The sequence below is a fragment of the Ursus arctos genome, unplaced genomic scaffold (assembly GCF_023065955.2).
Source record: "Ursus arctos isolate Adak ecotype North America unplaced genomic scaffold, UrsArc2.0 scaffold_5, whole genome shotgun sequence".
NCBI classification, from domain to species: Eukaryota; Metazoa; Chordata; class Mammalia; order Carnivora; family Ursidae; genus Ursus; species Ursus arctos.
This window is the reverse complement of record NW_026623067.1, coordinates 19,864,050-19,888,229: the sequence shown is the minus strand read 5'-3', so window position 1 is coordinate 19,888,229 and position 24,180 is coordinate 19,864,050. Positions and strand designations below refer to the sequence as shown.

At 35.0% G+C, this 24,180-nt stretch overlaps 1 protein-coding gene across 1 annotated transcript in view; it reads left to right on the top strand.

The window, feature by feature from the left end:
- Positions 1-24,180, top strand: part of DTWD2 (DTW domain containing 2) — a 94,082-nt gene that overhangs the window by 5,467 nt on the left and 64,435 nt on the right. Inside the window, exons 2-4 of the mRNA XM_057307492.1 lie at positions 13,538-13,628; positions 19,638-19,732; positions 22,108-22,300. Of these exons, the coding sequence (XP_057163475.1) occupies positions 13,538-13,628; positions 19,638-19,732; positions 22,108-22,300 (379 nt within the window). The remainder of the gene's footprint in view (positions 1-13,537; positions 13,629-19,637; positions 19,733-22,107; positions 22,301-24,180) is intronic.

Here is a 24,180-nt window from a genome sequence, read left to right as displayed (position 1 = left end):
TACTAGATTTTTACCCAAAGGAAATGAAAACACTAATTTGAAAATATATATGCACCCTTGTGTTTATTGCAGCATTATTTACAGTAGCCAAGTTATGGAAACAATCCAAGGGTCTATCTATAGATAAATGGATAGAGGATGTGTGGTATGTGTATATGTATATATGGGGTGTGTGTGTGTGTGTGTGTATATATAGTGGGATGTTGTAATACGTTTTATTTATATATATAAAATAGAATATTACTTGACCAAAAAAAAGTGTGAGATCTTGCTATTTGCAACTACATGCAAGGACCTAGAGGGTATAATGGCAAGTGAAATAAATCAGACAGAAAGACAAATACCATATGATGTCACTTATACGTGGAATCTAAGAAAACAAGTGGACAAAGAGACAAAAAAAACACAGACTCTTAAATACAGAGAACGAGCTGGCGGTTGCCAGAGGTGAGGTGAGGGGGGATGGGTGAAATAGGTGAAGGGGATTAAGAGGTACAAACTTCCAGTTGTAAAATAAATACGTCATAGGGTTGAAAAGTACAGCATAGGAAATATAGTCAATAATGTTATAATAATGTTGTATGGTGACAGATGGTGATTACACTTATCATAGTGAGCACAGAGTAAATGTAGAGAATTGTTGGATCATTATGTTGTACACCTGAAACCAGTATAACCCTGTATGTTAATTATGCTTCATTAAAACAAAAAAATAAATGATGGGGAGGTAGAGGTAGCCAATAAGCAGTGGAGTTGGGTCTCCAGCTCCAGCCCACTGGCTCCTGGGCTCAGCAAGCTCTTGACCCGGCTCTGTGTTTGCTGAAGAAGCCTTACGATTTTGTTGGCAGAGTTAGATGTAGTCACTAGTTGAAGTCGAGCCACCAAGGCCGCAAGGCTACCTCTGATTTTCATTTTGTTTGTTTGTTTATTTATTTATTTATTTATTTATTTATTTATTTATTTATTTTTAAAAGTAGGCTCCACTCCTGATGCGGGGTTTGAACTCACGACCCTGAGATCAGGAGTCTCATGCTGTACTGACCGAGCCAGCCAGGCACATGATTTTCATATTTTTTTAAACTGAAGTATGTTTACTTCAAGCTTAGTAACAAGATGCCTGAACTTTAGTATTCTCTAGCTCCTTTTATATATAAAAAAAAAGGAGATGTAATTTACATAAACCATAATGTAAATTTAAGCTGTACAGTGTGTGGATTTGATAGGTTTATAAAATGCAGTATAAATAAATAAAATCTTTAAAAAAATAAAAAAATAAAATAAAATGCAGTATAATTAGCACTGGTAGTATTAGCTTTGGTACATAATTATCCTGTCTTTTTTTCTGCTGAGAAGACTTAAGATCTCATCTCTTAGAAAATTTGAAGTGTTCTGGGTTTATATCTTTTAACAACATCTAGCTCCTTTGTTCCACATCTTCATTTTTCCTTATTCTTTAGGTATGCATATTCTGGAGAAAAAAATCGTGGGGATAAAATCATGAGAGAGGGAAGCAGGTGTTTAAGAAGAATGCAAGAGCCACACATTGGCAGCCAACACATGTTTTGTGTTGAACTAGTATTTTATGTTTTTAAATTAGTACTAACAGTTGAAAATCAAGATGTTTTATATAAAAAAATCCAGTTTTCTGGCTTTTGTGAGAATAGGAAGATCTCGCAGCTCAGGGACCACCTTTTGGAGCAGTAGTTGGTTGAGCTGAGCGTTGGTCATGATGTTGGGTTGGGTATGATCTGTTCAGGGCACCATAGCTCCTAGGTATTCCTGCTTGATTCATGCTTATCAACTACCTGCCCCTTGTAGGCATTTGCTTGATTCTAGGTCTCATGTACACCATGATGGCTAGTCTGCTTAAGCATTAGGGTAAATCAGCCTAGAAGTATGGTAAGTACAAGTGAAAAATGGTGATTCCCAAGGCAATTAGTTTAGAATATATTAAGAGTGTTGAATTGGTAATCAACTCTTAGGTTTAGAAAATAAAACTATTTTGGTAAATTTAAAATCAACTAGATTCTTTTTTTTTTTTTTTTTTAAAGATTTTATTTATTTATTCGACAGAGATAGAGACAGCCAGTGAGAGAGGGAACACAAGCAGGGGGAGTGGGAGAGGAAGAAGCAGGCTCAGCAGAGGAGCCTGATGTGGGGCTCGATCCCACAACGCTGGGATCACGCGCTGAGCTGAAGGCAGATGCTTAACTGCTGTGCCACCCAGGCGCCCCTAAAATCAACTAGATTCTTGATGATGATTTTTAGAGTTTTTTAGAGTAAAAACTTAGATAATTTGAAAATTTAATTCTTTGTTCATATAAAAAATATCATATTCCCAAAAGTATTAAGTTAATTTGTTCTTTCCTGTTAGTATAGAAAATATGTTTATTCTTTGAAGTCGTTCATTTGTAATATATGTGGAAGGCTAACTGATTTACAAATTACTGTGCAGGCTAATCTTATGTTCAAAGTTGAGCAAAGATGATATATGTCAAGAGGGAATTTTTTTCTTAATCTTAATTAAGTCTCCAAAGAGGAGTGACCAATTTTAAAAAGCACAATAGAGCTTTCTAAATGTTTGATTTATTTTCCCCAAGAAAAATAAGAATTATATAATTACCCTTTGATGGGTAGAAGTTTTCTTCAAAGAACATCAGAGCACATTAATTTTTAAAGTACATTTGCCCAAAATTAATAATTCATTGTTCTGTTCATGCTTATATAGTGAGAGAAAATATTCAGAAATAGTCTAGTCAAAAATTTGCTATTATTTAAAAAGGGTTCATAGGTTACAAAGTGCTTTTTGTGTGCATTTTTATTTAATACATGAGATAGCTTTGTGATTTAAATAGTTATTCCCTTTTATAGACTCTCAAGGTGAGGGGACTAGTAAGAGGCAGACTGCTTTAGCTTTCATACTTCTGTTACTACACCACATGATAAAGGATTATATTGAAGTGAACAGTATGACTATGCTTGTTTTCCTGCTACATACAATAAATACTTCCAGTGAGGTGCTTCTTTGTGGGTTTTGAGTCCATAGATTCTTTTCTTTTTCCTTTTCCTTGGCTATTGTTAGTTATTTTGGGATGAAGGCTTTTTTAATTCTTGTCTTTTTTTAAGGGTGAGCTTCTATTCTTGAATCTTTGACCTGGCTAAGGTCAGCATCTTATTTCTGTTGATAAGTCCTCGTTTTTCAGTCAAAAAGGCAAATTTGAAGACATGACTCACAGGAATTTATTTTCTTTTCCCCTGTTGAGTTTTTTGTTTGTTTGCTTGTCTTTTGGTTTTCTCTACTGGAAGCCCGTGGGAAAGCAGTGGGGATAAAGGCAGCAGTGAAATGAAGTAAGAAGCCTTCCAAAGTTACTCAGGGAGAAAAAAAAGAAAAGATACAGAATGAGTCTCTGGACTTTGCAGAGGTTGAGAGGGATTAACCTGTGGGAGAAATGTCTGACCTGTTTGTCTATGTAGATGTGTTACTTGGCAGATTTTTCTTTCTTTCTTTCTTTCTTTCTTTCTTTCTTTCTTTCTTTCTTTCTTTCAAGTTGTGTTAATATATATATATAACATAATATTCAAATTTTTGACAGTTTTTAACTGTATAATCAGTGTCATTAAATACATTCCTTATGTTGTACAGCTGTCACTACTATCTATATACCAGACTTTTTCATCATCTTTGGCATTGACTCTGTGCCCATTAAATAATCACTTCTCATCCCCCATTCCCCCCCTGCCCAGCCCCTGGTAACTTCTCTTCTACTCTCTATTTCTATGAATTTGCTTATTCCAGATCCTTCATATAACATACAATATTTATCCTTCTGTATCTGACATTTCACTTAGAATAATGTTTTCAAGTTCCATCCATATTGTAGCATATCAAAATTTCTTTCCTTTTTATGGCTGAATTGTATGTATATATCACTTTTGTTTATCCATTATTCATTTTCTTTGCTTATCTATCATCCATTCACTTGTTGATGGATACTTGTGAATAGTGCTGCTATGAACGTTGGTACTCCCGTATCTGTTATAGTTCCTGTTTTTAATTTTTGGGGGTGTATACCTAGGAGTGGAATTTCCGGGTCATATGGTAGTTCTCTGCCTTTCTGAGGAATTTCCGAACTGTTTTCCAATTCCTTTTCAACAGAGGTCATTAGATTTTTAACATCTGGGTGTGCTCATGATATTCCTTTCCTGGAGACCTTCCATGCTTGTTTTTCAGGTAAAGAACGAAGTCCAGGCTCCAATGTGGTTTCCAAAGCCTTGTGCATCTCTTCCTCCACTGTGCCCTTCCCATACCCTCTTCTCCAGCTACCTGGAACTAGTCCCCCCAAACAGGTGCTGTTATTCCCTTTGTATTAAGTGTTCTTCCCTCATGCGTCCTGTCTGAGATGCTACTCTGTTTCAGGGTCCAGCTCAGTTGCTGTCTTGCCTGTCTTCTAAGTTCGAATTGTTTGTTCTTACTTCTGTTTTCTCCATGATACTAGTAGCTTCCTGTGGCTTGGCTTTTTCCCACTTTTTGTGTCTTTAACCATATATTCTTAATTACTTGTAGACATTTTGTATTGGAGAATTTAAAAAATGTTTTGGTTTTAACCTTTTGCTTCTTGGTCGTCTCTTTCAGACTCTTAGGTTTATTTGTTTATCACTAAGTGTTTTAATGCTAGTGCTAGGCCTTTTGGGGCTGGGGAACCTAGGTTGAGTTACGTGGTAATAGTTTTCATTGATCATTACATGCTTATACAGGATCCACAAAATAGATTGCTTGAAGGGTTCTAGCCCCAACTCTCTTTTCTTGAGAAAGCTACTTAACCTCTCTAAGCCTTGCTTTCATGCCCTGTAAATTAGAACAGTAATACTACTCGTCTTTGATAGGTTTTTGAGATTGAATGAAGGTATTTAGCATAGTGCCTGTAACTTAAAAGTGTGCAATTAACAATAAATTCTTCCTCCTTATGGGTGTGCCTGGGTGGCTCAGTCGGTTGAGAGTCCAACTCTTGATTTCAGCTCAGGTCATGATCTCAGGATCATGAGATCAAGTCCCATGTCAGGCTCCATGCTCAGCGGGGAGTCTGCTTGAGATTCTCTCCCTCCCTCTCCTTCTGCCCCTTCCTCCCACTCCGCTCACACACACTCTCTCTCTCTCTCTAAAATAAATAAATATATCTTAAAAAAAGAAATATTAAATGTATCAAAATCTTCCATACATGTATTGCATGGAGCACTGGGTGTTATACGCAAACAATGAATCATGGAACATACATCAAAAGCTAATGATGTACTTTATGGTGACTAACATATCATAATAAAAAAAAAACTTCCATACATAATATCCTTCGATTATTGTTACTGTTAAATAGTCCAAGAGGTTAGTTACACATATATCTGACATTGAAAATATATGCAGAATACATGTAAATTCCTACCCATCGCAAGTAAAAAGACCAATAATCCTTATGAAGAGTCAAAGTAATGTAAACTAAAGAATGGAATCTTGCCATTTGCAAGAACATGGGTAGAGCTAGACAGTATTATGCTAAGTGAAATAAGTCAGTCGGAGAAGGATAAGTACCATATAATTTCACTCATATGTGGAATTTAAGAAACAAAATAAATGAGCAAAGGGAAAAAAGAAGAGAGACAAACCAAGAAACAGACTCTTAACTATAGAGAACAAACTGATGGTTACCAGAGGGGAGAGGTGGGTGGGAAGATGGGTGAAATAGGTGAAGGGGATTGTAGAGTACACTCATGTATAGAATTGTGAAATGATGTATAGAATTGTGGAATCGCTATATTGTACACCTGAAACTAGTGTAACGCTGCATGTTAACAATAGTGGAATTACAATGAAAAACTTAATTAAAAATAATGTTATTATCATATCAGATTTGATTTCTTAACTCTGATGAAATATTTGAACTAGGAATAGGTAGGAAACAGCTCTGCCATAAACTTATCATTTGTGATTGTGTAATTAGAACTACTTCAATATGGATTCTTTACGAGTGTATATAGTTTCTTTGTGGGTGCCGTTGTTAGCCCGCTGTGTTATGGAATGCCTCTCTTTCTATCAGGATATCACGTATCCTAACATGTTACCATATGACATATTAGCCCAAGGAGGGAGTGTTATTCCATATAATAAATATTAGTAATGCTTAATTCAAAGTAGAAGTGGTAATGACCCACTGGTTCACTTTACTTAATCCACTTTGGAAATCACTGCTGTAGACATGCCCTCTGGGGCACAGGTTTCTGGAAAGTCTCATCTAAAGGTATTTTCTTTATGGAGTTAGTTTCTGTCTTCTAACAGTGATTTTCTTTTCTTTCTAAGCTTATCCTTCCTCTCCTCCTAGAAGAAGTTATAAAACAAGGTAGTGATAAAAGGCACCTTGGCGGATATGAGAGTATCATTGTTATATATACTTGAAGTAGTCAGACATGGTAGATATTATCTGTTTTATTCCCTTTAGGACATGACATTGTATTATATAAAAATTTTATTATAATGATGATGAAGAGCTGTTTCTTCTTTCATTGGTTATACTGAATATAGTTTAAGAAATTTAAAAACTAGTTTATTTTATAGATTATTTAAGTTTCTTTAAAGTGACAGTAGAGGGCAGTGTGGTATTTAGTTTTTCAAAGCCTATTTTAAAATTGGAAAGTTGTTGGCATTCTTATGTGTAATGCAGTGTATCTATTCAACTAATCTATAGAAAAGCTATGAAACTCTTTGTTCTTTGCTTTTTCATTCCATTGGGACTATAAAAATTTTGTTGAGTACTGGGAAGTTTGAGGTACACTATTTTTCTGGGTTCTACATTTGCCCTTGTTTAGTGGATGAAAGAAATCCTTTAAAAATAGTAATTTTTGTAAATCTATTCACTAATTTTTAAAGTTTGCCTATGTGAGATTTTCTTGATTGAAGTCAGTACTATGAGAAAAATAGCTTTCAGTGATTATTATATGAGTTTAATTAAACTTTTGAAAGATGTTTTTTGTAAGTCCTAGCATCTCTACTTCTATGTCAGATATAATTTTATTTGCCTACAGCCTGTCAGAGATAGCATGCCCAGAGTGACAGATTACCCTTGTATTCCAGCTTTCACCGAGGAAGCCAGTCAATCCTAGTCTGACAGAAAACCTACATATTTATTCCTACATCCTTAACGAGAAAAGAAGAAGAAGGTTTTTTCATAAAACTTCCTCAGGGAAATTATTTGAAAATTCCATTTATATTTTAAGAATGTAATTAACCTTAATTGGGTTGTATAGATTTTAAAGAAGATAAATCCCAATGATGGAAAACAGTATTTGTAATACATTTGCAATGCATTGTAAATTTTTCTCTCTTCTACAGTCACAAAGTATTGCAAAGATAAAAGAGAGAAAAATTTCCACTCCTACTTTGGTCATTCTGTTATAAATTAGCTGAAAACTACTAGGCATCAATGATTATATTTTTATAACCTTTGCCTACAATTCAGGAGTTATTCCCCAGAACATATGTGGTGTGTTATAAGTTTAATGAAGGAGGGCACTGAAAACCTATGATGTGCTCAAGACCACATAGCAAGATAATGAATGACCTTGTCAGTGACATATCTTAATAGTTATTCCCTAAGCCTATACCCAATTGACCAGTAGATATTTCTTCAGATATTAATATTTGTTCTTCAGATCTACATAAATTCTAGAAGTAGCTTGGTTTTTATTTTATTTATTTATTTTTTAAGATTTTACTTCTTAAGTAATCTCTCCACCCAGCGTAGGGCTTGAACTTACAGCCTGGAGATCAAGAGTTGGCGTGCTCTGCTGACTGAGTCAGCCAGGCACGCCTTGATTTTTTTTTTCTAGATTTTATTTTTTTATTTATTTGAGAGAGCTAGAGCGCCCAGGAGTGGTGGGGAGGGCCAAGGGGAGAGGGAGAGGCAGACTCCCCGCTGAGCAGGCAGCCCAAGGACACCGGGCTCCATCCCAGGACTCTGAGATTATGACCTGAGCTGAAGGCAGATACCTAACAAACTGAGCCACCCAAGGCACCCTGGGCGCCCCTTGATTTTTATTTCAAAATGAATGTTTACTATTATAAATAATCAGTTTTGATGTGTAGTTATTTGGTATCTATTTTCCTGTCAACTGTAATAGTTCATAGGAAGCAAGGAACTTTTAAGAAATTCCTTCTACTACAGACAGAACAAATAAGCTCCATGAGGGCGGAGTTTTTGTCTGTTTTATTGTCCCAGGTGCCTATGTCTGGCACATAATTAAGTGTACAGTAAATATTTGAATGAAAATTTGTTGAATTTATAACTTACTTGATCCATTATCAGTTTGAAATATTTAAACCTTCTGGCGTTAAGTTTGGTTGTAGGGAGACTTTTTTGTTCTTTGGAAAAGGTTTTAGGAGGAGGAGAGCAGGTACTCTGCTACTTACCCAGTAGTTTGGTAAGAGGTGGTTTAATACTTGGACGGCTAGGCACCAGTGCAGTACTGCAGGCTATGGCGGAGGAGGAAGTTATGAGCAAAATTGCCGTCAAAGTGACAAATAAGCACAAATTTATATTGTAAAGTAACTTGCTGAACATAAAGTTGATCAATTGGAATGCAAAGTGTTTTAAAGAGCTATAGTTTTATTAGTTTGAGCTAATTGGAATTAGAATTAGGTTAATAAAGGGGACATGCTTTAAAATAAATAGGTAATGATGTTTTATGAGCCTGTCAAAGTAGAAGCCAAAACAATTAGTTTTAGCTTAAATCATAGTTATGTTGTTTACACATAAAATGCTGTTTTTTTTAAGTAAATATTTTCTTCAGTAAATATTTTTGCCTCTTATGTACTACTGCTTACCAGAATGATCACAAATTACAGCGAAGGGAGACTTGAGATTCTGAATTTCATTTATATTACAAACTAATTGCTCAAGTATTAGAGAAGAAATGAAGGAGAGATCAATATTTGGTGTGTTAGAAAATGAAGGGATAGGATAAGAAATTGTGTAGGAGGAGGAAGGCATCCCGAGGTGGAGGCAAGAGGGAATCCAAAGGTATTCCTTCAAGTATTCGGCAGTATTTATTGATAGCTTACTGTGCTCAGAGCTGGGGTGAAAAGTGGAAAGGCCAAGTCTTTGCCCTCCTGCAGCTTACACTGTAGGAAAGGAAGGCCGCCTTCAGATACCATAATGCCAGTAGTAACAAAACACCTCTCTCTTACTCATTAAGTTGAACATTCTTTTTCTACTGCATTTTTACATTTTTAAAAATAACAGCTGCATTAAGATATGATTCATATACCATGACATTCATTCTTTTAAGTTATACAAGTCAGAGGTTTTTGTTACATTAGCTGAGTCGCGCAGACATCACCACTATCACAAAGGTTTTAGCAGGGTTCTCTTTGAAGGTCTCTTTTCCAGATCTTTTTCTTAAGCTGCCTTCTTCTTTGGGTATCATATCCTGCTTGTTGGGCTCCACTAATTACCAGCTGATTGTCCTATTATTTCCATACAGTGCCCTAGGCTATAAATTTCTCAGCAGTCTGATCCAATTACATTCAGGCAGGGGTGGTTTTTCAGGCCACTCTTTGAGGTTTGCTCTGACAGCAGGTGTGCTCTTCTTAGCTGTCTCTCCTTGGTTCTTTCTGATGATCTAGCTGGTTTATCATACAGCTTGTTGCTCTTCATTAAGAGGAGTTACTATCTTTGAGAGCACTCTTAGGCTTGAACTTGCTCATGCTCTGTTTCAAATGAATTCGGTTCCTCTGGGAGGAGCTTCAGAACTCTCTTTTCTTACAGTCTGCCCCTCTTGGGCAGACTCTCCTAGCCACTATTCTGGGCGCAGGGCTGAGCAGTAGCCTCTGGCCTCCTACACGGTGGTCAAGCTTCTGTTTTCTAGCTGGAGGCTGGGTGGAGGAAGGCAGCCTCTGCTCTCTTGGCCATCCTCACCAGGAATGTAGCCTCTTCTGCTTGGAGTTGGAGGGTATGAGAAAAGCCGGTGGCCTACTTTTTTTGTAACATGTGGGATAAACCTTGATTAACAGATTAACAGAGGGGCCTCTGTTCTCTTGGCCACACCTACTGGGAGTGGAGTTTGTCAACTTGAGCCGGGTCAAGGTAGGAAATTGGTAATGGCTCAGATGCCACAAACTGTCCCAGTACCAAGTTTTTGTAGATTTTTTTGAATAATGTTTCCTCCTTTGAATATGTCCCTTGGACATTTCCAGAGACTTTCAGTGATTTTGTTGTTGTTGTTGTTGTTTGTTTGTTTTGAACTTTTAATTTTCATTCTAGTTAGTTTACATGCAGAATTATATTAGTTTCAGGTATATGATACAGTGTTTCAAGAATTCCATACATCACTTGGTACTCATCATACTCATCATAAGTGCCCTCCTTAATCCCCGTCACCTAGTTCCCCCATCCCCCCCACTCACCTCCCCTCTGGTAACTAGCAACGTGTCCTCTATAGTTAAGTCTGTTTCTTGTTTGCCTCTCTCTCTTTTTTCCTCCTTTGCTTTTTTTCCTAAATTCCACCTAATAATGAAATCATATGGTATTTGTCTATTTTGCTTAGCATTATACTCTCTAGCTCCATCCGTGTTGTTGCAAATGGTAAGATTTCATTCTTTTTACTGAATAATATTCCACTGTATATTTATACCACCTCTTCTTTATCCATTCATCAGTCCATGGACACTTGGGCTGCTTTCATAATTTGGCTATAGTAAATGATGCTGCTATAAACATCGGGGTGCATGTATCCCTATGAAGTAGATGTTTTTGTATTCTTTGAGTAACTACCCAGTAGTGCGATTGCTGGATCATAGAGTATTTCTGTTTTTCAGTGATTTTTTTAAAAAAGATTTTATTATTTGTCAGAGAGAGAGCGAGAGAGCGAGAGAGCGCGTGCACAAGTAGGGGAAGCAGCAGTCAGAGGGAGAAGCAGGCTCCCTGCTGAGCAAGGAGCCAGATGCGGACTCGATCCCAAGACCCTGAGATCCTGACCTGAGCTGAAGGCAGATGCTTAACAGACTGAGCCACCCAGGCACCCCTCAATGATTGTTTTTTTTTTTTTTAAAGATTTTATTTATTTATTCGACAGAGATAGAGACAGCCAGCGAGAGAGGGAACACAAGCAGGGGGAGTGGGAGAGGAAGAAGCAGGCTCCTGATGTAGGGCTCGATCCTATAATGCCGGGATCACGCCCTGAGCTTAACCGCTGTGCCACCCAGGCGCCCCTCAATGATTGTTTTTTAAAATAGCTTTTGTCAGCTTTGCTTATTTCACTGGACTTTGGGTCTGTGAAGCACTTTCCCTGTCATCCTGGAAGTGGAACTGTCCAAACTAGTTAATTCTAAATCTTTCTAAAGTTCAAAGATGTGTTCCCAGGAAGGACACTACTATTCTAGGTAACTAATTTTTTTTTTTTTTTTTTTTTTTTTTTGTCTTTTTCAAATAGCAGTTTTGGTCAGACATGAAAACCAGAGCTACCAAAATCCAGAACAGTTCTTTGCACTATCTCAAGAGTCATACTGAGGACTTTCATAATCACTGTATATGTGATAAACTAAAGATGTTATTTTCAAGGTTTATTTTACCTAGTGTTTTTCTGCCCACAAAAATCTGCAGCATCTACTCAGCTTGTTTACTTGACTGGATTTGCAGTTCTTTGCCTTTACTGATATGTGGTTATTTCCTTTATGGGATATTTGATGGTTTTCTTGCACTCTTTCATAGCCTGTCATACAACTTACAGACATTTAAGGTGATATCCATTTTTAAAGTATATATATTTTTGAGTTTATTTAGGTGATCTCTACATCCAACATGGGGCTTGAACTCATGACTGTGAGATCAAGAGCTGCATGCTCTGCTGACTAAGCCAGCCAGGCACCCTGGTGACCCTCATTTTAATTCTGAATTTTTAAATTGGATTCAGCTGTTACTAAATTACGTTTTATGAGAATTTCACTGACGTTTGATTGTGCATTTCAGTCATATAGTTTCATTTAAAAATCAGAATCTTAAAATTTTAGAATTTGAATGTGCTTCATCCTCTTCATCTTTCTACTCAGGGAGTAATCTTTTTTTTCTAATTGCAGCCCTTGATTTCTTTGTCAGTAGTCTCAGTTCCATCAACCACTCTCTGTTCTTGTCTGTATTTACTTGTGTTTACTCTTCTTGTGACCAGTGAAAGATGTTCACTATCCCTATTAATCTGTTCACATTCCTGAGAGGGAATCCATTGTAGGGCAGAGTAATCATACTGAATCATTTCAGACATCACTGGAAAGGGAGTATATTGGTTTTCCTTGGGTTGAGCATCTATTCCAGGTTCAGTGGTGGAGAGCGGAGATGGGATCATGTTGTATAATATATTTTTACTTCTAAGATATCATTTAGATAATTTCTTCAGCAGGAGAATAGGTTTAACAGTTTTTTACAGAATGAGGTGGTAGATACAATTGAACCAATTTATTCACACTCTATGGTTTATTAATGTAATCATCTCTTACCTCTGGCTATAACTCTATGTAAGTTAAACTGAGGAAGGAGTTGATAGCAGTCAGTTTTGTAGTAGTAACAGTATGCTGTTGGGAATTCCCTTTAATATAGCATTCATTTGTGTACTGTTGTAATGGCACGTAACATCTGCCTGTAATAGTGGTCTGTCATGAAAATTTTCTCCCATGGTATCTGGCCAATTGATGAATTTCATATTATAAACACACATATCAAATATGGGATTTAATGGTAGAAGATCCGTGTATATTTCTGTAATACATTTGGAAGGACACACAAGAAATTGGTCATTAGTTGCCCCTAGAGAAGAGAATCCCCTAGTTTGGAGGACTGTGATGGAAATATATATTTTATTCCATTTGAATTTTGTAACGAGTCATTAAATGTTACTGAAACAATAGTAAAGCACTAAGAAGTAAATAAAACAAAAACAAAATGAACAATAAAAGAAGGGAGAATAAATGGATAAGACAGACATTCTGTGGATATAATTCTAGCTTAATATAATCCGGTGGCCCATTTGGGTTTCTTTTTACAGTGGATTGGCAAGTTTGATTAGAACTCTCTTCTAGGTGGTAATTATATTCTTATATTTTATCATCCTATCTTTCCTTCCAATATCAGAAGATTTAGAAGAGTTGCCAGGTTTCTCTTTGACGTCGGATCTATTCTTGATTTGGAATGCCAGTTAGTAAGTGTTGCTTCATGAATAAAAAGACCATGATGATGGCTTATGAGTATTCTTCACTAATGATAACTTAGACAAGAGTTTTTGAGGTACTTTGATCTCTATAGATGGTACAGAATTTACTTGCATCTTTTTCCAAATTCTCATTTCTGAAGTCTAATTGATTAAATTCATTCTTGGTGTTTCATTTTAAAAGAGTGCAAATTTAGCAAATCTCTTTACATAAAGGAGAGGGATTATGTTCAAGTTTTAGGTTATTATTATATCACTGTATTTTAAACATTTACAGGTTTTTTTTCTTTCTGCCCTTTAGCCGGCCTCAGAAAGTATGTTTGTGTCCATTTCTACCGTTGCATCCTCTGCACATCTCTACTCATTTGTACATAATTCAGCACCCAGCAGAGGTAAGATTTTGTAAAATACGTAATTTCAAATAGAATATTAGTATGTAAGAGGAAATACACTGTTGAACATACTGATATCTTCCAGCTCTTTAACATTTCTGAAAATAAATTGATGATAAATGCTTGTCTTTGGGAAAAAAGTTTCTTTTATGTATTATAGCGTAGTGTCATGTCATATGCTTTAGAGACATAAAAATTGTTATTTCATAAAACAGTATTATTTCATAAAAATGGTAATTGAATAGTATAGGAATTTAAAATGCCAACAATTTTGTGTGAAGAAAAAATGAGATTTTGTGAGTGAAGAACTAAGAAAATCATTGCTTTTTAAATTTTGATCATAGCTTATATTTCTTACTGTTTTTTGTTAAATTAGAGTAACTGGCAGTATTTTAGTGTTATAAAAAGCACGTATAAAATAAAGTTTTATTCCTTTAATGAATAGAGCAAATATGTATATATTATAGCATATATGTTGTATATGAAGATTTTTTAATTAATACTTTCCTATATAGGTGAAAATTATGCATGTACTGGTGTGTATGTGTGTTTGTAATTCATGATTAACTGCAGTAATGAAGGATGGATGAAAGGATTTCATTGGTAACCATAAGTGATAATCATTATAAAACTAGTTGATGCATGGTACAAAATGGGTTTAGATTAACTGAAGTTAAAATTCTTCCAGCATTTGGGAACTCAGAACATAACCTACTGAATTAGACTTTTGAAGGAAGGAATAATTTTTTTCTTGAATTTCTGAAGCCTTTACCACTTAAAATCCTTAACAAAGACTTCAGAGATATCAGTCTGTCTTTTTCCTTTTCCAAATGGTGAAAACACTTATTCTTTTATTGCAAATTGTTTAATATTCCATTTGTTGGGCAGCCTATTTTTTTTTTTTAGTGTTAACAACAATATGCTTTTTTCAGAATTTGAACAATTTGGTCACTAGCATTATTTTGCTGCATTTAAATTTGCCCTACTCTGCAGCTCAGATGTATGAAAAATGATAGTTTACTGGCCATAACAGTTTTGGATAAAACTTGATTTTTGATGGTGAATGCTTTTTTCATTTTGCAGTATACATGGTATGGTGTCTTTTCGTTATTTTGTGGTTCTGGACATAAGATGGTGTTGAAAATGTATGTGTTTTCATTGATTTGTGGCAATTTTAAGTTTTCAAAGGCCTCTACATTGGTAATAAAGAAGTAAAACTGTCACTATTTGAGATGACAAAGAACTACAGAAAACCCTAAGGACTCCACCAACACTACAAGAATAATTGAATTCAGTAAAGTTGAATGATAAAAAGCTAATATATAGAAATCTGTTGTGTTTCTGTACCCTAGCAATGAAGTAGCAAAAGGAGAAATTAAGAAAACAATCTCAGTTACAGTTAGACCAAAAAGAATGAAATACTTAGCAATAAATTTAACCAAGGAGGTGAAAGCCCTATAGTGTGAAAACTATAAGACACTGATGGAAGAAATTGAAGATGGCACAAACAAATGGAAAGGTATACCATGCTCATGGATTGGAAGAATTAATGTTATTAAAATATGTATACTGCACAAAGCATTCTACCAATTCAATGCAATACCTTTTAAAATACTAACAGCATTTTTTCACAGAACCAGAGCAGGTAATCCTAACATTTGTATATCACCACAAAAGACCCTGAATAGATAAAACATTCTTGAGAAGGAAGAGCAAAACACAGCATCACAATCCCATATTTCAAGATATACTTCAAAGCTGTAGTAATCAAAACAGTATTATGGTACTGGCACAGAAATAGACACATAGATCAATAGAACAGGATAGAGAGCCCAGAAGGAAACCCACACTTATATGGTCAATTGACCTACAAACAAAGGAGGCAAGAATATACAATGGGGAAAAGACAGTCTCTTCTATAAATGGTGTTAGGAGAACTGAACAGCTACATTCAAAACAATGAAATTGGACCACTTTCTTATACTACACACAGAACTAAACCCAAGATGGATAAAGTCCTAAATGTGAGACCTGAAACCATGAAGCTCCCTTAAGAATACGTAGGCAGTGAAGTCTTGGACATTGGCCTTAGCAACATTTTTATGAATATGTCTTCTCAAGCAAGGGAAATAAAAACAAAAAAATAGTGTTATAGTGTTGGTACTACACCAAAATTAAAGGCTTCTTTACAGTGAAGGAAACCATCAACAAAATGAAAATGCAATCTATGGAATAGGAGAAATTATTTGCAAATGATAAATCTGATAAGGGATTAATATGCAAAATAATAAAAGAACTTGCACAAGTCAACATCAAAAACAAGTAATCCAGTTGAAAATGGTCATAGGACCTGAAAGAAAACATACATATGACAAAAAGACATATGAAAAGATGCTCAACATCACTTATCATCAGGAAAATGCAAATCAAAGCCACAATGAGATATCTCCTCACCCCTGTCAGAATGACTAGTATCAAGAAGACAGGAAAGAAAAAGTGGAGAAAAAGGGACCCTTATGTACTTTTGGTGGGAATGTAAATTGGTACAACCACTCTGGAAAAGTATGGAGATTCTTCAAAAAATTAAAAAAAGAAATCCCATATGACCAATAATTCCATCAGTGGGTATTTACCCACAGAAAATGAAAACACTAATTTGAAAAGATATATGCACCACTATTCTTATTGCAGCGTTATTTACAATAGCCAAGATATGGAAGCAACCGAAGTGTCCTTGATAGATGAATGGATAAAGAAGAGGTGGTGTGTACACACACACACACACACACACACACACACACACACACAGAGTAATATTACTCAGCCTTAAAAAAGAATGAGATCTTATCATTTGTGACTACATGGGTAGACATGGAGAGTGTATTATGCTAAGTGTAATAAGGCAGAGAAAGAAGGACAAATACCATATGATTTCACTTACAAGTGGAATCTGAAAAACAAAACAAATGAGCAAATAAAAAACAGAAACGGACTTATAAATACAGAGAACAAACCGGTGGTTGCCAGAGGAGAAGGCGGTGGGGGGATGGGTGAAATAGGTAACAGAGGTTAAGAGGTACAAGTTTCCAGTTATAAAGTAAATAAGTCATGGGGATGAAAGTACAGCATTGGGAATATAGTTATTAATATCGTAATAATGGGTAGTGACAGATGGTTACTATACTTATTGGGGTAAGCATGTGTAATGTATAGAATTGTCAAATCACTGTGTTGTGTATCTGACACTAATATACTATTGTATGTATGTCAATTATACTTCCATAATAAAAATTAAAAAGTGAAAGGTCAAAAATATAGGTGTTTTCATTGATTTGTGGCAAATTTAATGCTTTCAAATATCTCATTCATTCATTCATTCATTCATTTTTCCTCTCCTTTGCTTCCTTTCTTTCTTCCTTTTTTTCACGATTAGTTCACGGTGTAGGTGATCCATCTATAACTGTGTGTGCTACAAACGTATTTTATACAAGTTATATAACTATATCATACTGTTTTTTCTTATCATCCAAGGAGCTTTTCAATTCTAACCTAACTCAATAATACTGGTCTTCCTTGTGCTTAATATCAGCATACTTTTTTTTTTTTTTTAATAAAAGAGTATTCCAATTTGATGACTCCCCCTAAAAAGTGATTGAAGACCATTTGGAGTGGATGATATGGAGGTGATATGATGGAGCATTTCAAAGAGTAGGTGTATGTTTGTAGAAAAGTACTTAAGAATAAAATAAAATGGTTATCTCAAAAGTAACAAAAATATCTATAAGGAAGAAATGTTCTGTGAAACCGTGTGGCCTTTGTGAGTAGTGTTTCTATAGCCATAGTGATGTAAGCACTGTTTATTGATTTAACTAAAAATATGAGAATATGTGATGGTAAGGAGTGATGAAAGAAAGGTGAATCCTCACTTATTATAAGAGGCTGTGGTTATACAGTGCATTAGTTAAGAGTAAGGGCTCAGGAGACAGACAGCTTGACTTTAAAGCCTGAATAGCTCTGTAAACTGTAACCTTGGGCAAGTTAATTAACCTCTCTGTGCTTTAGTTTCATCATTAGGAAAATGGATATGATAAAAGATACACTTCTTTACTGGTTTATTGTGAGCAGTAAATGAATCAGTCTGTCTCTCTCTTTCTATCCATCTATCTATAATGTACTTAGAATTATGTACATTAAGTCAGGTATGATGATGATGATAAATGGTAGTTTGTAAGTAATATCTAAAATTGATAAATCAAGAAATAGTAAGACACGTTTTATACAGGTATGGAGGTAACTACTAGAAGAAATAGCTGAAAGAGTTAAAGTGATTGCCTTTGGGAAGTGGTAGTGGGGACTGTTTCTGGTTACATTATAAATCTTTTGACACTGAACTGTTTAATTTGACATATATACATATGTTGATAGAAGTTTGGAGAGTGGTTTAAGTAGTGTGTGTCATAGTCTCATAGAGATAGTAAGAAGGGAAGAAAATAGGACATACTGGAGAATGTCCCAAACCTCTCCCCTCACCTCTCCTCATCCCATTTGTCATAGGAGCTACTCCACATTGGTTCTAGGCTCGTCACAGCTCTGGCTTGCGACATGGTCTCTTTAGTTGCAAATCCCAACAAATTCTGACTCTCCTATTTTGTTTTCCAACTTTTAGGTAGATGAATTTAACTACTCTCGGTATCTCTAGATTTATTTTCATATTATTTTAATCAACACTTCAGAGACTTAGGACAAAAGAGGTTAACACAAAAATGTCCCCAAAGGGTGTATTTGTGTGTGTGTTGAATACTGTTAACTACCATGCTTCTTGTTTCTGTTATAAACATAAGTAATGTAATTATAAACTTATTTTTAGTTACTTTAGTAAATTCACATGAAACATCACTCTTTTGTGTATTAATATGCTGTGGGTGTTGTGCTATAATGGTCACATTATTTGCTGTGAGGATATATGTGTAAGCAATGTTATATAAACTGATAAAGGTAACAGGGGTTTGTATGTAGGGGACCTGGCTTCTGGCACTTAGTAGATCAGGCTTAACATTTCCAGTCGGGCTGGTGGAGAAAAGCCAGACAGTGACTGATCACTGTAGACCAAAATAACCGAGAAGAGGCAGGCTCAGGCAAAATAGCAAATCAGCTGGGTATACTAGGATAAAGGATAGAATTCTTGTGACAGGGAAGGTGGAAGCTAGGATGTTGGAAAAAAACACTGATGATAGTTAATGGAGTTTACAGGAATGGTCACCAGATTTCTCTGCTCTCAGGTTATTAAATTTTTCCCGTTTCCATACTCTTTGTTGTTTGGAAGTAGGCTATAAATCCAGCCCACATTCTGTTGGGTAGGAAAGGTTAAGCTCCTCCTGCTGAAGTACCGAGTTCTTATGTTTATTACCTGGAATTCTTCTATAAGGAGGATTTATCTTTTCGCTCCTATTTATTTATTTATTTTATATTTTATGTCATAATCCAGATACTTTGCTACTTAGTTTGCTACTCAAATTGTACCATTTTGGTCTCTGGGAGCTCTTCTAGATTGGCTTCAGTGTCATTTTGATGTGCCCCATGATTTTGTTTTTTTGGCCCTTCTTCTCTTCTGGACATAAAGATTTAGGCAATTATCTTCAAGTTGATATACTACAAAATGTAATTACTACAAAATGTAATTACTACTGAAATAAAATTTGTCAGAATAAATGATTCAATTTAGTTAAATGCAGATTTCATTTTTCATAATCTTAACAATTATTTAGGTTAATGTTATCTTCTTATTTGATCAGTAAACCTCTAAACACACTCAAGTAGAATAAAAATGTGCACTTATATTTAATACTGATAAATCAGAGAAACTGTAGCTCTTTTTATTAAACTGTGGTCTGTAATAAACGTCTTGTGAAAGTTACATATTATGTAATGAATCAGATGTTCATCACGAAAGATTTAAAAGTGTGTTTGTCTAAGTGAAAATCTATGTTTTAATTAATTTTTTAATTAAAGGAAAACAAAGTGTTGCGGACAGTTCCCCTATTAGCAGCATGCCTCCCCCAGGACAAGTGTAAAGTCAAGATTGGTCGTCGCTTCAGTGAGGAAAGGTAAATTACCTTTTAGGGCAATTGAGAATAAGTCTTACCTACACAGATCTTTAAAAAATGGTTTCCTTCACGTTATCCATCAGACCCAGAGCATGGTACATTGGAAGAGGTTAAAAAAAATTAAGTTTTGCCGCTTTCTTCCAAATAATACAAGACAAATCAAAACATGAACAAAAACACCCTCAGAAAACACGGGCCAAAATGTAATAAACAGAGGGATTATCTCAATTCTATAGGAATATATGTTGAGCCAAGGAAGGCATATATTTACTGTTTATTTCATTTTTGTTAAAACTGCCTTCAAGATGGTAGAGTACTTAGATTTAGTTGTGTTTTTTCTTCTTTTTTTAAGTTAACAATTATATATGATATACATTTATGTAAATGAACACATATTTATCCAGTTCTAGCCCATTAAGGTTTTCCTAAGGCACGGTGACCAGTACTATATTTAGTATTCTTGTTAAAGGCACATCACATTTTTTTTAAAGGATAGCATGCCTTCTCCTGTCCTATTTAAAATACTCTTTTTGATGAGGCCCAGTATTTTTATAGGCAGCAGCCCATTAGTTGATAACTTCACTGACAGTTCTGTCATGTTCTTGGATCTTATTTCATACTCTATTACATAACCCATTATCATAAATATATATTAAATACTATGTGTATATTTAAAATTTTCTACAAATCTTTTCTTTGAAGGATTTTTTTTTTTGCTTCTCTGCCCATTCACAAAGCCTTCACTAACTATTTTGATCCTATCTACACAGTTAAGTGTATTTTTTTCAGCGCACTTATGAAAATGCTAAGACTAGTACTAGCTCCAAGCCCAGGGAATTGACCAAACTTTCCCCTTCCTTTATTATTTTAGGTTCCTTTATTATTTAGTTTCAAATTATGAAAATAATACCATGTTAAAACTTTTATAAAATCATTTTTTCCCTTCTTTGAAACTTTGTTTAGGAACACTTTTCTTACATAAAATTTTCTTTAAAAATTTTTTTTTTCTTTTGCCTTGCCCTCAGAGATGAGATTTGCTCTGGGCTTGGTGCTGCTATTGTGAATGTTGCCATTTTGTTGGGAATGCGTGTGAGATCAGAGCCTTTCACATGGGGAGCATCCATATCATTTACATTGTGTCATTTCTTTCACACAGAGGCTCTTTATAATGAATGATCGTCTCTTTATAATTCATAGATGGATATATATATATCCAAACTTGATCCAACTGCCAGCTTGGATCCAGGTTGTTTCATTGCAAAAGTGATGAGTATCTAAACTATGTGGGTCATTCCTGACATTTGGCTATCTAACCTCTCCACAAATGTGTTTGTGGATGAGAAACTTGATGCATTTTCAAATAGCTCATCCCATTTTGAATCTATTATATTAAGTAGTTCGGTTTTTTCCTTTGGAGCCTAATATAGTGCTTATTCAGTAAATTATTATTCACTGATGGATTTTTAGACTAAAGCCAATTAATATTATTAACTAAATATTAATCTGGCAATTGAACGATATTAATTTAAGCTTTTTTTAGAGTGCATGATGTAACCATGGAATAATGGTAAAGAGACCTACTGCTTTTGGTATCCTTTGTAAATGGAATTTAAGAATACTTACCTTCAATTTTTTGCCTCTAGTTTATAAGAAAACATTTGGGTTTTGTGTGTCAACCCTGTATTGGGTGACTTTCTAAATTCATTTGGTACTTATTGAAATTGTTTTGTATCTTCCCTAGAACTTTCTATGGAAGTAGCATTATCACCTGCAAATAAGGTTTTTTCTTATCTTTATGCCTTTTATTTCTTTTTCTTGCTTTATTGCAATAACTGGGAACTTTAGTACAATGTGTATTAGGAGTGGTGAAAGTCAAGATTTTTACCGTGATCTCAATCTCAAAGGAAACTGTAAAATATGATTTTTTTATAAGATTTTATTTATTTATTTGACAGAGAGACAGCCAGCGAGAGAGGGAACACAAGCAGGGGGAGTGGGAGAGGAGGAAGCAGGCTCCCAGCGGAAGAGCCTGATGTGGGGCTCGATCCCAGATCGCCGGGATCACGCCCTGAGCCGAAGGCAGATGCTTAATGACTGCACTACCCAGGCGCCCCTGTAAAATATGATATTGACATACATTTTCGTAGATGCCATTTATTAGTTTGAAGAAGATGTCATTTATTGTCTTTAATAGACTCTTTAACTTGTTTCCTTCCCTTCGAGGTTGTTTTGTTGCTTGCGACAGAGGCTGTCTCATTCATTCTTACATTTGCAATACCAAAATGCTTTGACGTTGTATTTTTGAAGGAACTACAATAAGAATAAACTTTTTCTCCCCTCACAAGCTAATGAAGATTTTCTCTTAAAATTTTTAGAGATCCTGAACTTTCAACTGTTTGTCGGAAGTCTGATACATTAATATTATATCCAGGGGCTGAAGCTGCTAATTTGGAAGAATTTATATTAGATTCTCCTATTTATCCTTCCACAATCATCATCATCGATGGTACATGGAGCCAGGCGAAGGACATTTTCTATAAGAATTCTTTGTTCCGACTCCCTAAACAGGTAAACTAGTATTTTAACATAGAATAAACGCAAATGTGTAATTATGTATATTGTATATATTTACTCTGAGGGGATACACATACATTTTTATATATGGATTTGATGCTATTTATGTGTGTGAATGCATGTACATAGATATGTATATGCTTGTATATGTGTTTGATATGTATATGTAGAAAATTTGAAATCTATTCATCTTTCTCAATTCCTACCACCAAACTTCACCATAATTTAGGCATTTGGCTATAGTAAGAGTATCTCAGACACTTAATCAGTGAAGTCTAAGGATTAGTTATTTCTGTTTGTATTAATGTTTTTGTTAAGTGTTATATTTAAATACTTCTTTTTGGTAACTAAATTACCTGTTCTTATTAGGAATGACTGAATTTTTATGAAATACTTTTTGTCATTCATTATAGATTATCCAATTTGCTGATATTGTTACATTTCCTATATTGAGCCATTCTTGTGTTCTTTGAATGAACTCCACTTGATCATTTTCTATTATCCTTTTGATAAATTGCTGAAATTTTTATGAGGCCATTGAATTATAATTTGTATATTTTTTATACTTTTATTATCAGGTTTGGGTACTAAGATAATCTTAACTTCACCAAATGAATGGGAGAGATTTTAATATTTTCCTATAGCCTGGAATAGTTCAAATAATATTGAAATTCCTTGCTTTTTAAAAATGAGAATGAACTCATTGGTGAAACCACCTGCTCCTGGCCTTTTTAAAAATGATAACTTTTAAACCCTTCTTTCAAACTCTCATGGAAATTATTCAAGCTTTCTCTATTTGGTTCAGTTTTTAAATAACTTTTATCTTTTTTGGGGAATTACTTCTTTCACCTGAGTTAGCAAATTGGTTGCCACATACCTGAATATATTCTTAAATACTTATTTTAATTTATTCTGAATTATGTCCTTTGTCCTCTCTAATCACTCGCACACGTACATTCTTTTCTCTATGAGCATACTCAAAACATATTTCTCTATTTTATTTAGCTTTTGAAAGTATTAGCCTTTAGAGTGTTTTAATGGGTGTTGTACTTTATTATTTTCTTAATCTGTGTTTTTTATCTTGATCAGTTTCTTTCACCTTTATCAGCTCATTTTTTTCTATTTTTGTAAGATTTTACTGTGTATTCTAATCCTTTACTAAGATTAGTGAGTTCCTTCTTTAATAATAAAGGGAGAGAAGGCTAAAATATTTCTTCTTAGTGTAACTTTCATTGTATCTTATAGTTTTGGGTTGAGGTATTCTTTTATCTAAGCACTGATATAATTTGTAATTTGTTTTGATTTCTTTCTACCCATGGATTATCAATGACTTTTTTTTTTAAAGATTTTATTTATTTATTTATTTATTTTTAAAAGATTATTTATTTATTTATTTGACAGAGATAGAGAGACAGCGAGACAGGGAATGCAGGCAGGGGAGTGGGAGAGGGAGAAGCAGGCTTCCTGCTGAGCAGGGAGCCTGATGTGGGTCTGGATCCCAGGACCCTGGGATCATGACCTGAGCGAAAGGCAGACGCTTAACGACTGAGCCACCCAGGTGTCCCTTATTTATTTTTGAGAGAGAGAGCACATGTGCATGCACAAGTAGGGGGGAGGGGCAGAGGGAGAAGCAGATTCCCTGCTGAGCAGGGAGCCCAATGTGGACTCAGTCCCAGGACCCTGGGATCATGACCTGAGCCGAAGGCAGACGCTTAACCAACTGAGCCAGTCAGGTGCCTTGTCAATGACTTCTTAATTCTCAGGTGTTATAACATTTTTGTCCATGTTTTATTTTTATTTCTTATTTTGTTGTGTTATGATAAAAGAACACTGTCTATAATATTTTGAATATGTTTATGATTTGTGTAGGTAAG